The 15,213-nt window shown below is 38.5% G+C and overlaps 1 protein-coding gene across 1 annotated transcript in view; it reads left to right on the forward strand.

The window, feature by feature from the left end:
• Window positions 1-15,213, forward strand: part of ITGA1 (integrin subunit alpha 1) — a 300,337-nt gene that overhangs the window by 242,654 nt on the left and 42,470 nt on the right. Inside the window, exons 16-17 of the mRNA XM_066602726.1 lie at window positions 11,531-11,697; window positions 12,714-12,847. Of these exons, the coding sequence (XP_066458823.1) occupies window positions 11,531-11,697; window positions 12,714-12,847 (301 nt within the window). The remainder of the gene's footprint in view (window positions 1-11,530; window positions 11,698-12,713; window positions 12,848-15,213) is intronic.

Genomic DNA, 15,213 nt, shown 5'->3' on the forward strand with positions numbered 1-15,213 from the left:
TCCAGCGCAAAACAATTGGCGTCGAAAATTTATGTGCGGAATGTAATTTTTTCACTTTTCGGTGTCATAGAAACGGGAAATTTGGCACGAGCATTGATTATGTCATAAATAGTAAAAGCTAATGGGTCCTAACTTGATTATTTAATTCTATGCGCAAAAGAATTAGCGTCCAAATTTTACGTACGGAATGTAATTTCTTCACTTTCCGGTGTCATAGAAACAGGAAATTTGGCACGAGCATTGATTATGTCATAAATAGTAAAAGCTAATGGGTCCCAACTTGATTATTCAATTCTATGCGCAAAAGAATTAGCGTCCAAATCTTAGGTACGGAATCTAATTTTCTCACTTTCCGGTGTCATAGAAAGGTGAAATTTGGCACGAGCATTGATTATGTCATAAATAGGAAAAGTTCATAGGTCCCAACTCGATTATTCAATTCCAGCGCAAAACAATTGGCGTCGAGATTTTATGTGCGGAATGTAATTTTTTCACTTTCCGGTGTCATAGAAACGGGAAATTTGGCATGAGCATTGATTATGTCATAAATAGGAAAAGCTAATGGGTCCCAACTCGATTATTCAATTCTATGCGCAAAAGAATTAGCGTCCAAATTTTACGTGCGGAATGTAATTTTCTCACTTGCCGGTGTCATAGAAACGGGAAATTTGGCATGAGCATTGATTATGTCATAAATAGGAAAAGCGAATGGGTCCCAACTCGATTATTCAATTCCAGCGCAAAAGAATTGGCGTCGAAATTTTACATACATAATCCAAATCTCTCACTTCCCAATGTCATAGAAACGGGAAATTTGGCACAAGCATTGATTGTGTCACAAATATGAAAAGTTAATAGGTCCCAACTCGATTATTCAATTCTAAGCGCAAAAGAATTAGTGTCCGAATTTTATGTACGTAATCTAATTCTCTCACTTCCTGATGTCATTTTATATGAAGGAAACGTCGCATGGTTACCTCCACGTGGTGTTTCCTGGGTAACGCAGAGAACTATGCAAAATGGTGAACATATGTTTTTCCTCAGTATCTCTAAAGTAACCACGACTTCATAAGATTTTCCGTGTGAACACCAGATAAACACCAGTACCAAATTAACTCGGGCGAAGCCGGGTATATCAGCTAGTCTATATATATAGAAAGACGAAAGCCCTCACTGACTCACTCACTGACTGACTGACTCGCCAAAAGTTCTCCAACTTCCCGATGTCGTAGAAACAAGAAATTTGGCACAAACATAGATTATCTTCAAAATAGGAAAAGTAATTATGTCCCAACTCGATTATTCAATTCTAGCGCAAAAGAATTGCCGTCGAAATTTTATGTACATAATCTAAATCTGTCACTTCCCAATGCTATAGAAACTTAAAATTTGGCACGGGCATTGATTATGATGACATAAATAGGAATAGTTAATAGGTCCCAACTCCATTATTCAATTCTATGCGCAAAAGAATTAGCGTCCAAATTTTACGTACGGAATCTAATTTTCTCACTTTCCGGTGTCATAGAAACGGGAAATTTAGCACGAGCATTGATTATGTCATAAATAGGAAAAGCTAATGGGTCCCAACTCGATTATTCAATTCTATGCGCAAAAGAATTAGCGTCCAAATTTTACGTGCGGAATGTAATTTTTTCACTTTCCGGTGTCATAGAGACAGGAAATTTGGCATGAGCATTGATTATGTCATAAATAGTAAAAGCTAATGGGTCCCAACTCGATTATTCAATTATATGCGCAAAAGAATTAGCATCCAAATTTTACGTACGGAATCTAATTTTCTCACTTTCCGGTGTCATAGAAACGGGAAATTTGGCACGAGCATTGATTATGTCATAAATAGGAAACGCTAATGGGTCCCAACTCGATTATTCAATTCTATGCGCAAAAGAATTAGCATCCAAATTTTACGTGCGGAATGTAATTTTCTCACTTTCCGGTGTCATAGAAACAGGAAATTTGGCACGAGCATTGATTATGTCATAAATAGGGAAAGCTAATGGGTCCCAACTCGATTATTCAATTCTAAGCGCAAAAGAATTAGTGTCCGAATTTTATGTACGTAATCTAATTCTCTCACTTCCTGATGTCATTTTATATGAAGGAAACGTTGCATGGTTACCTCCACGTGGTGTTTCCTGGGTAACGCAGAGAACTATGCAAAATGGTGAACATATGTTTTTCCTCAGTATCTCTAAAGTAACCACGACTTCATAAGATTTTCCGTGTGAACACCAGATAAACACCAGTACCAAATTAACTCGGGCGAAGTCGGGTATATCAGCTAGTCTATCTATATATATAAAGACGAAAGCCCTCACTGACTCACTGACTCACTCACTGACTGACTGACTCGCCAAAAGTTCTCTAACTTCCCGATGTCGTAGAAACAAGAAATTTGGCACAAACATAGATTATCTTCAAAATAGGAAAAGTAATTATGTCCCAACTCGATTATTCAATTCTAGCGCAAAAGAATTGCCGTCGAAATTTTACGTACATAATATAAATCTGTCACTTCCCAATGCTATAGAAACTTAAAATTTGGCACGGGCATTGATTATGACATAAATAGGAAAAGTTAATGGGTCCCAACTCCATTATTCAATTCTATGCGCAAAAGAATTAGCGTCCAAATTTTACGTACGGAATCTAATTTTCTCACTTTCCGGTGTCATAGAAACGTGAAATTTGGCACGAGCATTGATTATGTCATAAATAGGAAAAGCTAATGGGTCCCAACTCCATTATTCAATTCTATGCGCAAAAGAATTAGTGTCCAAATTTTACGTACAGAATCTAATTTACTCACTTTCCGGTGTCATAGAAACAGGAAATTTGGCACGAGCATTGATTATGTCATAAATAGGAAACGCTAATGGGTCCCAACTCCATTATTCAATTCTATGCGCAAAAGAATTAGCGTCCAAATTTTACGTACGGAATCTAATTTTCTCACTTTCCGGTGTCATAGAAACGGGAAATTTGGCACGAGCATTGATTATGTCATAAATAGGAAACGCTAATGGGTCCCAATTCCATTATTCAATTCTAGCGCAAAAGAATTGACGTCGAAATTTTACGTGCGGAATGTAATTTTTTCACTTTCCGGTGTCATAGAAACGTGAAATTTGGCACGAGCATTGATTATGTCATAAATAGGAAAAGCTAATGGGTCCCAACTCCATTATTCAATTCTATGCGCAAAAGAATTAGCGTCCAAATTTCACGTACGGAATCCTAATTTTCTCACTTTCCGGTGTTATAGAAACGGGAAATTTGGCACGAGCATTGATTATGTCATAAATAGGAAAAGCTAATGGGTCCCAACTCGATTATTCAATTCTATGCGCAAAAGAATTAGCGTCCAAATTTTACGTGCGGAATGTAATTTTTTCACTTTCCGGTGTCATAGAAACAGGAAATTTGGCACGAGCATTGATTATGTCATAAATAGGAAAAGCTAATGGGTCCCAACTCCATTATTCAATTCTATGCGCAAAAGAATTAGTGTCCAAATTTTACGTACGGAATGTAATTTCTTCACTTTCCGGTGTCATAGAAACAGGAAATTTGGCACGAGCATTGATTATGTCATAAATAGTAAAAGCTAATGGGTCCCAACTTGATTATTCAATTCTATGCGCAAAAGAATTAGCGTCCAAATCTTAGGTACGAAATCTAATTTTCTCACTTTCCGGTGTCATAGAAAGGTGAAATTTGGCACGAGCATTGATTATGTCATAAATAGGAAAAGTTCATAGGTCCCAACTCGATTATTCAATTCCAGCGCAAAACAATTGGCGTCGAAAATTTATGTGCGGAATGTAATTTTTTCACTTTTCGGTGTCATAGAAACGGGAAATTTGGCACGAGCATTGATTATGTCATAAATAGTAAAAGCTAATGGGTCCTAACTTGATTATTTAATTCTATGCGCAAAAGAATTAGCGTCCAAATTTTACGTACGGAATGTAATTTCTTCACTTTCCGGTGTCATAGAAACAGGAAATTTGGCACGAGCATTGATTATGTCATAAATAGTAAAAGCTAATGGGTCCCAACTTGATTATTCAATTCTATGCGCAAAAGAATTAGCGTCCAAATCTTAGGTACGGAATCTAATTTTCTCACTTTCCGGTGTCATAGAAAGGTGAAATTTGGCACGAGCATTGATTATGTCATAAATAGGAAAAGTTCATAGGTCCCAACTCGATTATTCAATTCCAGCGCAAAACAATTGGCGTCGAGATTTTATGTGCGGAATGTAATTTTTTCACTTTCCGGTGTCATAGAAACGGGAAATTTGGCATGAGCATTGATTATGTCATAAATAGGAAAAGCTAATGGGTCCCAACTCGATTATTCAATTCTATGCGCAAAAGAATTAGCGTCCAAATTTTACGTGCGGAATGTAATTTTCTCACTTGCCGGTGTCATAGAAACGGGAAATTTGGCATGAGCATTGATTATGTCATAAATAGGAAAAGCGAATGGGTCCCAACTCGATTATTCAATTCCAGCGCAAAAGAATTGGCGTCGAAATTTTACATACATAATCCAAATCTCTCACTTCCCAATGTCATAGAAACGGGAAATTTGGCACAAGCATTGATTGTGTCACAAATATGAAAAGTTAATAGGTCCCAACTCGATTATTCAATTCTAAGCGCAAAAGAATTAGTGTCCGAATTTTATGTACGTAATCTAATTCTCTCACTTCCTGATGTCATTTTATATGAAGGAAACGTCGCATGGTTACCTCCACGTGGTGTTTCCTGGGTAACGCAGAGAACTATGCAAAATGGTGAACATATGTTTTTCCTCAGTATCTCTAAAGTAACCACGACTTCATAAGATTTTCCGTGTGAACACCAGATAAACACCAGTACCAAATTAACTCGGGCGAAGCCGGGTATATCAGCTAGTCTATATATATAGAAAGACGAAAGCCCTCACTGACTCACTCACTGACTGACTGACTCGCCAAAAGTTCTCCAACTTCCCGATGTCGTAGAAACAAGAAATTTGGCACAAACATAGATTATCTTCAAAATAGGAAAAGTAATTATGTCCCAACTCGATTATTCAATTCTAGCGCAAAAGAATTGCCGTCGAAATTTTATGTACATAATCTAAATCTGTCACTTCCCAATGCTATAGAAACTTAAAATTTGGCACGGGCATTGATTATGATGACATAAATAGGAATAGTTAATAGGTCCCAACTCCATTATTCAATTCTATGCGCAAAAGAATTAGCGTCCAAATTTTACGTACGGAATCTAATTTTCTCACTTTCCGGTGTCATAGAAACGGGAAATTTAGCACGAGCATTGATTATGTCATAAATAGGAAAAGCTAATGGGTCCCAACTCGATTATTCAATTCTATGCGCAAAATAATTAGCGTCCAAATTTTACGTGCGGAATGTAATTTTTTCACTTTCCGGTGTCATAGAAACAGGAAATTTGGCACGAGCATTGATTATGTCATAAATAGGAAAAGCTAATGGGTCCCAACTCCATTATTCAATTCTATGCGCAAAAGAATTAGTGTCCAAATTTTAGGTGCGGAATGTAATTTCTTCACTTTCCGGTGTCATAGAAACAGGAAATTTGGCACAAGCATTGATTATGTCATAAATAGTAAAAGCTAATGGGTCCTAACTTGATTATTCAGTTCTATGCGCAAAAGAATTAGCGTCCAAATTTTACGTACGGAATCTAATTTTCTCACTTTCCGGTGTCATAGAAAGGTGAAATTTGGCACGAGCATTGATTATGTCATAAGTAGGAAAAGCTAATGGGTCCCAACTCGATTATTCAATTCTATGCGCAAAACAATTGGCGTCGAAATTTTATGTGCGGAATGTAATTTTTTCACTTTCCGGTGTCATAGAAACGGGAAATTTGGCACGAGCATTGATTATGTCATAAATAGGAAAAGCTAATGGGTCCCAACTCCATTATTCAATTCTATGCGCAAAAGAATTAGCGTCCAAATTTTACGTGCGGAATGTAATTTTCTCACTTGCCGGTGTCATAGAAACGGGAAATTTGGCATGAGCATTGATTATGTCATAAATAGGAAAAGCGGATGGGTCCCAACTCGATTATTCAATTCCAGCGCAAAAGAATTGGCGTCGAAATTTTACTTGCGGAATGTAATTTTCTCACTTTCTAGTGTCATAGAAACGGGAAAATTGGCACGAGCATTGATTATGTCATAAATAGGAAACGCTAATGGGTCCCAACTCCATTATTCAATTCTATGCGCAAAAGAATTAGCGTCGAAATTTTACGTGCCGAATGTAATTTTCTCACTTTCCGGTGTCATAGAAACGGGAAATTTGGCACGAGCATTGATTATGTCATAAATAGGAAAAGTTAATAGGTCCCAATTCCATTATTCAATTCCAGCGCAAAAGAATTGGCGTCGAAATTTTACGTGCGGAATGTAATTTTTTCACTTTCCGGTGTCATAGAAACGTGAAATTTGGCACGAGCATTGAATATGTCATAAATAGGAAAAGTTAATAGGTCCCAACTCCATTATTCAATTCTATGCGCAAAAGAATTAGCGTCCAAATTTTACGTGCGGAATCTAATTTTCTCACTTTCCGGTGTCATAGAAACGGGAAATTTGGCACAAGCATTGATTATGTCATAAATAGGAAAAGCTAATGGGTCCCAACTCAATTATTCAATTCTATGCGCAAAATAATTAGCGTCCAAATTTTACGTGCGGAATGTAATTTTTTCACTTTCCGGTGTCATAGAGACAGGAAATTTGGCACGAGCATTGATTATGTCATAAATAGTAAAAGCTAATGGGTCCCAACTCGATTATTCAATTATATGCGCCAAAGAATTAGCATACAAATTTTACGTACGGAATCTAATTCTCTCACTTTCCGGTGTCATAGAAACAGGAAATTTGGCACGAGCATTGATTATGTCATAAATAGGGAAAGCTAATGGGTCCCAACTCCATTATTCAATTCTATGCGCAAAAGAATTAGCGTCCAAATTTTACATACATAATCCAAATCTCTCACTTCCCAATGTCATAGAAACATGAAATTTGGCACAAGCATTGATTGTGTCATAAATATGAAAAGTTAATAGGTCCCAACTCGATTATTCAATTCTAAGCGCAAAAGAATTAGTGTCCGAATTTTATGTACGTAATCTAATTCTCTCACTTCCTGATGTCATTTTATATGAAGGAAACGTCGCATGGTTACCTCCACGTGGTGTTTCCTGGGTAACGCAGAGAACTATGCAAAATGGTGAACATATGTTTTTCCTCAGTATCTCTAAAGTAACCAAGACTTCATAAGATTTTCCGTGTGAACACCAGATAAACACCAGTACCAAATTAACTCGGGCGAAGCCGGGTATATCAGCTAGTCTATCTATATATATAAAGACGAAAGCCCTCACTGACTCACTGACTCACTCACTGACTGACTGACTCGCCAAAAGTTCTCCAACTTCCCGATGTCGTAGAAACAAGAAATTTGGCACAAACATAGATTATCTTCAAAATAGGAAAAGTAATTATGTCCCAACTCGATTATTCAATTCTAGCGCAAAAGAATTGCCGTCGAAATTTTACGTACATAATATAAATCTGTCACTTCCCAATGCTATAGAAACTTATAATTTGGCACGAGCATTGATTATGACATAAATAGGTAAAGTTAATGGGTCCCAACTCCATTATTCAATTCTATGCGCAAAAGAATTAGCGTCCAAATTTTACGTACGGAATCTAATTTACTCACTTTCCGGTGTCATAGAAACAGGAAATTTGGCACGAGCATTGATTATGTCATAAATAGGAAACGCTAATGGGTCCCAACTCCATTATTCAATTCTATGCGCAAAAGAATTAGCGTCGAAATTTTACGTGCGGAATGTAATTTTCTCACTTTCCGGTGTCATAGAAATGGGAAATTTGGCACGAGCATTGATTATGTCATAAATAGGAAAAGTTAATAGGTCCCAATTCCATTATTCAATTCTAGCGCAAAAGAATTGACGTCGAAATTTTACGTGCGGAATGTAATTTTTTCACTTTCCGGTGTCATAGAAACGAGAAATTTGGCACGAGCATTGATTATGTCATAAATAGGAAAAGCTAATGGGTCCCAACTCCATTATTCAATTCTATGCACAAAAGAATTAGCGTCCAAATTTTACGTGCGGAATGTAATTTCTTCACTATCCGGTGTCATAGAAACGGGAAATTTGGCACGAGCATTGATTATGTCATAAATAGGCAAAGCTAATGGGTCCCAACTCCATTATTCAATTCTATGCGCAAAAGAATTAGTGTCCAAATTTTACGTACGGAATGTAATTTCTTCACTTTCCGGTGTCATAGAAACGGGAAATTTGGCACGAGCATTGATTATGTCATAAATAGGAAAAGCTAATGGGTCCCAACTCGATTATTCAATTCTATGCGCAAAAGAATTAGCGTCCAAATTTTACATACATAATCCAAATCTCTCACTTCCCAATGTCATAGAAATATGAAATTTGGCACAAGCATTGATTGTGTCATAAATATGAAAAGTTAATAGGTCCCAACTCGTTTATTCAATTCTAAGCGTAAAAGAATTAGTGTCCGAATTTTATGTACGTAATCTAATTCTCTCACTTCCTGATGTCATTTTATATGAAGGAAACGTCGCATGGTTACCTCCACGTGGTGTTTCCTGGGTAACGCAGAGAGCTATGCAAAATGGTGAACATATGTTTTTCCTCAGTATCTCTAAAGTAACCAAGACTTCATAAGATTTTCCGTGTGAACACCAGATAAACACCAGTACCAAATTAACTCGGGCGAAGCCGGGTATATCAGCTAGTCTATCTATATATATAAAGACGAAAGCCCTCACTGACTCACTGACTCACTCACTGACTGACTGACTCGCCAAAAGTTCTCCAACTTCCCGATGTCGTAGAAACAAGAAATTTGGCACAAACATAGATTATCTTCAAAATAGGAAAAGTAGTTATGTCCCAACTCGATTATTCAATTCTAGCGCAAAAGAATTGCCGTCGAAATTTTACGTACATAATATAAATCTGTCACTTTCCAATGCTATAGAAACTTATAATTTGGCACGGGCATTGATTATGACATAAATAGGTAAAGTTAATGGGTCCCAACTCCATTATTCAATTCTATGCGCAAAAGAATTAGCGTCCAAATTTTACGTACGGAATCTAATTTACTCACTTTCCGGTGTCATAGAAACAGGAAATTTGGCACGAGCATTGATTATGTCATAAATAGGAAATGCTAATGGGTCCCAACTCCATTATTCAATTCTATGCGCAAAAGAATTAGCGTCGAAATTTTACGTGCGGAATGTAATTTTCTCACTTTCCGGTGTCATAGAAATGGGAAATTTGGCACGAGCATTAATTATGTCATAAATAGGAAAAGTTAATAGGTCCCAATTCCATTATTCAATTCTAGCGCAAAAGAATTGACGTCAAAATTTTACGTGCGGAATGTAATTTTTTCACTTTCCGGTGTCATAGAAACGAGAAATTTGGCACGAGCATTGATTATGTCATAAATAGGAAAAGCTAATGGGTCCCAACTCCATTATTCAATTCTATGCACAAAAGAATTAGCGTCCAAATTTTACGTGCGGAATGTAATTTTTTCACTTTCCGGTGTCATAGAAACAGGAAATTTGGCACGAGCATTGATTATGTCATAAATAGGCAAAGCTAATGGGTCCCAACTCCATTATTCAATTCTATGCGCAAAAGAATTAGTGTCCAAATTTTATGTACGGAATGTAATTTCTTCACTTTCCGGTGTCATAGAAACAGGAAATTTGGCACGAGCATTGATTATGTCATAAATAGTAAAAGCTAATGGGTTCTAACTCGATTATTTAATTCTATGCGCAAAAGAATTAGCGTCCAAATTTTACGTACGGAATGTAATTTCTTCACTTTCCGGTGTCATAGAAACAGGAAATTTGGCACGAGCATTGATTATGTCATAAATAGTAAAAGCTAATGGGTCCTAACTTGATTATTCAATTCTATGCGCAAAAGAATTAGCGTCCAAATTTTACGTACGGAATCTAATTTTCTCACTTTCCGGTGTCATAGAAAGGTGAAATTTGGCACGAGCATTGATTATGTCATAAATAGGAAAAGTTCATATGTCTCAACTCGATTATTCAATTCCAGCGCAAAACAATTGGCGTCGAAATTTTATGTGCGGAATGTAATTTTTTCACTTTCCCGTGTCATAGAAACGGGAAATTTGGCACAAGCATTGATTTTGTCATAAATAGGAAAAGCTAATAGGTCCCAACTCGATTATTCAATTCTAGCGCAAAAGAATTGCCGTTGAAATTTTACGTGCGGAATGTAATTTTTTCACTTTCCAGTGTCATAGAAACGGGAAATTTGTCACGAGCATTGATTATGTCATAAATAGGAAACGCTAATGGGTCCCAACTCGATTATTTAATTCTATGCGCAAAAGAATTAGCGTCCAAATTTTACGTGTGGAATGTAATTTTCTCACTTTCCAGTGTCATAGAAACAGGAAATTTAGCACGAGCATTAATTATGTCATAAATAGGAAAAGCTAATGGGTCCCAACTCCATTATTCAATTCTATGCGCAAAAGAATTAGCGTCCAAATTTTACGTGTGGAATGTAATTTTCTCACTTTTCGGTGTCATAGAAACGGGAAATTTGGCACGAGCATTGAATATGTCATAAATAGGAAAAGCTAATGGGTCCCAACTCGATTATTCAATTCTAAGCGCAAAAGAATTAGTGTCCAAATTTTACGTATGTAATCTAATTCTCTCACTTCCTGATGTCATTTTATATAAAGGAAGCGTTGCATGGTTACCTCCCGTGGTATTTCTTGGGTATCGCAGAGAACTATGCAAAATGGTGAACATATTTTTTTCCTCAGTATCTCTAAAGTAACCACGACTTCATAAGCTTTTCCGTGTGAACACCAGATAAACACCAGTACCAAATTAACTCGGGCGAAGTCGGGTATATCAGCTAGTCTTTAATAAGTTTTTCTTTAATGGTGCAAACCCAGTCATGGAGTTTAATAACGCGATTTATTCATACTCATGCACAAATTGTAAAAGCTTGCATGTAATAATTAATAACATTCAACAGGAAATCCAACCATACAAAACGTCCAACATGCAGAATACTGCTCCATTTTTTTCAGTGGGAGTGTCAGAGTTCAAGCACTCAACAATCTCCGACATTCCCATTGAAAAGAATGGAACAGCCACTTCATTCATGCAGGGACCTTCAGGACCCTTGTTCTCAGAACCGTTGGGGGAACCCCAACCAATCAGAAAGTAACCCCTATACTGTTGATAAGGGCCAGCTTTCTGTCATGGCACAACCCCTGTAAGTAAAATTTAAAAATGTTTTATTTTAACCAGTTCCACTGTGACTAAATTGAGTATATTATTTAGGTCTCGGGATGTTGCAGATGTAAACGTGGGGCTGTCCTTTAACCCGAATGTCATCAATATGGAAAATAAAAACTGCAAAATGAACAACAAGGAGACCGTCTGCATTTTTGCTACATTTTGTTTTAAGATCATCATTAAATCCGGGACAAATAAACAAGAAACTTTTGGTGAGTCTGAGCAGTGGTGTAATAATTGTAGTCACAGGAGGTGTAACTGCACACATACCCAGAAAGGGGAGCAGAGCCCACCACACGGCCATCCACAATCCAGTCTGGCTGTAAACAGGGGAGGTATCCACATCACATCTTGTGGGTGGACAGTTACGCCCGTCAGGCAGGCACAGACAGCACTCGGCACTTCTAGTGCGATGCCGTGGTTGCACTTTCTACAAAGCGGTGACACTGTTACGATAGAAACTTCCAGGGCAGGCTCCGGTGCAGGCGTTTTGGTCAAGGTGGGGATTGGGAGGCAGAGGAAGTGTATTATTCAATAACGTCTATAAGTAAGGTGACTGTTAGAGTTGGGGATGGGGTGGACTTAAAGGGGTTGTCCCGCGGCAGCAAGTGGGTCTATACACTTCTGTATGGCCATAATAATGCACTTTGTAATATACATTGTGCATTAATTATGAGCCATACAGAAGTTATAAAAAGTTTTATACTTACCTGCTCCGTTGCTGGCGTCCTCGTCTCCATGGTGCCGACTAATTTTCGCCCTCCGATGGCCAAATTAGCCGCGCTTGCGCAGTCCGGGTCTTCTGCAGTCTTCTATGGAGCCGCTCGTGCAGAATGCAGGCTCCGTGTAGCTCCGCCCCGTCACGTGCCGATTCCAGCCAATCAGGAGGCTGGAATCGGCAATGGACCGCACAGAAGAGCTGCGGTCCACGGAGACAGAGGATCCCGGCGGCCATCTTCAGCGGTAAGTATTGAAGTCACCGGAGCGCGGGGATTAAGGTAAGCGCTCCGGTAAGCTTTCTTTACCTCCCTGCATCGGGGTTGTCTCGCGCTGACCGGGGGGGGGGGTTGAAAAAAAAAAAAAACAGTTTCGGCGCGGGACAACCCCTTTGAGTTGGTCAGAGGGCCGTATTACTTTAGTTACATTAGTCAGAGAACACAAGAACAAAGCTCAATTTATAAGTCTTGCAAGTGATGCAATTTTAACATATTTATAATTATGTCTACAGACCTGGAGTACAAGATTACACTGGATTCACACAGATTTCTATCCCGGAGTCTTTTCACTGATACAAATGGACGGACTGTACAAGGCGTTATCAGACAAAGTGGAGAATGTGCAAACCATAACTTCTATATGGTGGCAAGTAATAGCTTGTTGACACTATATTGTTAAACCTAGAAATCTATATATATAAAATTGAATGTATGAGTGCGTGCCTGTCTGCGTGTCTGTCTGTCTGTTTGTTTGTCCTTTATGCGCTACTACACCATTCATCCGATCGCCATGAAACTTTGGGAAGTTGTTGAGTACACTCCTGGGAAGATTATAGGCATAGTACATTTATGGTACGATAAATGGCGCGCGTGCGTGCGTCGTCGACAGTTACAACCCCCCCCCCCCCACGTAGATCGTTCGATTTCCATCACTGCCATTAATTCTCTCACTTCCAGATGTTGTGGAAACATGAAATTTGGCACGAGCATTGATTATGTCATAAATAGGAAATGCTAATGGGTCCCAACTCGATTATTCAATTCTATGCGCAAAAGAATTAGCTTCCAAATTTTACGTACGGAATGTAATTTTCTCACATAGAAACATTAAATTTGGCACGGGCATTGAATATGTCATAAATAGGAAATGCTAATGGGTCCCAACTCGATTATTCAATTCTATGCGCAAAAGAATTAGCGTCCAAATTTTACGTACGGAATGTAATTTTCTCACATAGAAACATTAAATTTGGCACGAGCATTGATTATGTCATAAATAGGAAGCGCTAATGGGTCCCAACTCCATTATTCAATTCTATGCGCAAAAGAATTAGCGTCCAAATTTTACGTACGGAATCTAATTTTCTCACTTTCCGGTGTCATAGAAACGGGAAATTTGGCACGAGCATTGATTATGTCATAAATAGGAAAAGCTAATGGGTCCCAACTCGATTATTCAATTCTAAGCGCAAAACAATTAGCGTCCAATTTTTACGTACGGAATCTAATTCTCTCACTTCCTGATACATATAAATGAATGTATGTCTGTCTGTCTGTCTGTCTGTCCTTTATGCATTACTACACCATTCATCCAATTGCCATGAGACTTTGGGAAGTTGCTGAGTACACTCCTGGGAAGATTATAGGCATAGTACAACTATCCTACGATAGGTGGCGCGCGTGCGAGCATCGTCGACAGTTATGCCCCCCCAGACAAAGATCGTTTGATTTCCATCTCAAGCACGAAAGCAAAAGGCATTACGAGCAACGGGATGCGTGTTCAACCAGAAAATGATGCATCCGCCGAACGTTTCGCAAGACAATTGCTGGATATTGAGAATGCTGAGGTAAAATGAAAGCTGTGCTGTGATTGGTGGCTATTTCTTATACTGCTGAGGTTGCATGAAAGCTGTGCTGCGATTCGTTGTTATATATTATACCACTGAGGTAACATGAAAGCTGCGCTGTGATTGGTTGCTATATATAATACCGCAGAGGTAACATGAAAGCTGCGCTGTGATTGGTTGCTATTTTTTATATTGCTGAGGCAGAATAAAAGTTGTGCTGTGATTGGTTGTTATTTCTCTTACTGCTGAGGTAACATGAAAGCTGCGCTGTGATTGGTTGTTATATATTATACCACTGAGGTAACATGAAAGCTGCGCTGTGATTGGTTGTTATCTAGATATATAAAAACAAATGAATGTATGTCTGTCTGTCTTCGCAGCAACGCGCGACGGGTAAGCTAGTATGCTATAAAATCTGTGGGAACCTGGCAGCATTTAATCGATTCCTCTGCATAGCCATCAGGGCTCAGTCACACGAGCGTTTTTTGCCCGATTTGCAGATGCGCTTGCGATCCGCATCTATATATACCCAATGCTTTGCAATGGGATTGGTCACATGTCCGTTTTTTATGCGGATCTGCCGAAAATTATATGACACAACGATTCGCAGAACGCATGTAACTGCGTTCTGCGCAAATCGGTGTTCTTGTATGTGCGCTCAATGGGGCCGGCGGCAGTAGCGCCGACCCCATTGAGAACATATACTAAAGATCGTTCTCCCGTTGAATTCAATGGAGCTGGCAATACAGCCGCCTCCATTAAAAGCAATGGGCTGCCGGCAATTGCTGTAATAATTTTCAGGGAAGGGCTTCAAATACAAACATTGAAATCAATGGCCTGTCCATGCAATGTATATACATGCATGTATAAGGGCAGAAAGGAGGTAACTTTAAGGCTGCTTTCGCACAGGACGTAAATGCTGCCAAATTTGCGCAGCCAAATTTGCAGTGGTAATTCCACAGCATTTACAATACAAGCCATCTGGAGGAGATTTCAAAAATCCCCTTTACAGGGAGTGGAAAATTTTCGTATCGAATGCAGTGTTTTTAAAAATTATTCCAGATTCTAAATTCGCAGCAAGCCTATTTATGCTGCAGGTTTAGGACAGCTTCACACGGATATAAACGCAAAAACACACGCGGTAACACACCTTTTTGTGGAAGGA

This window comes from Eleutherodactylus coqui, chromosome 5 (genome assembly GCF_035609145.1).
Source record: "Eleutherodactylus coqui strain aEleCoq1 chromosome 5, aEleCoq1.hap1, whole genome shotgun sequence".
Taxonomy (NCBI): Eukaryota; Metazoa; Chordata; class Amphibia; order Anura; family Eleutherodactylidae; genus Eleutherodactylus; species Eleutherodactylus coqui.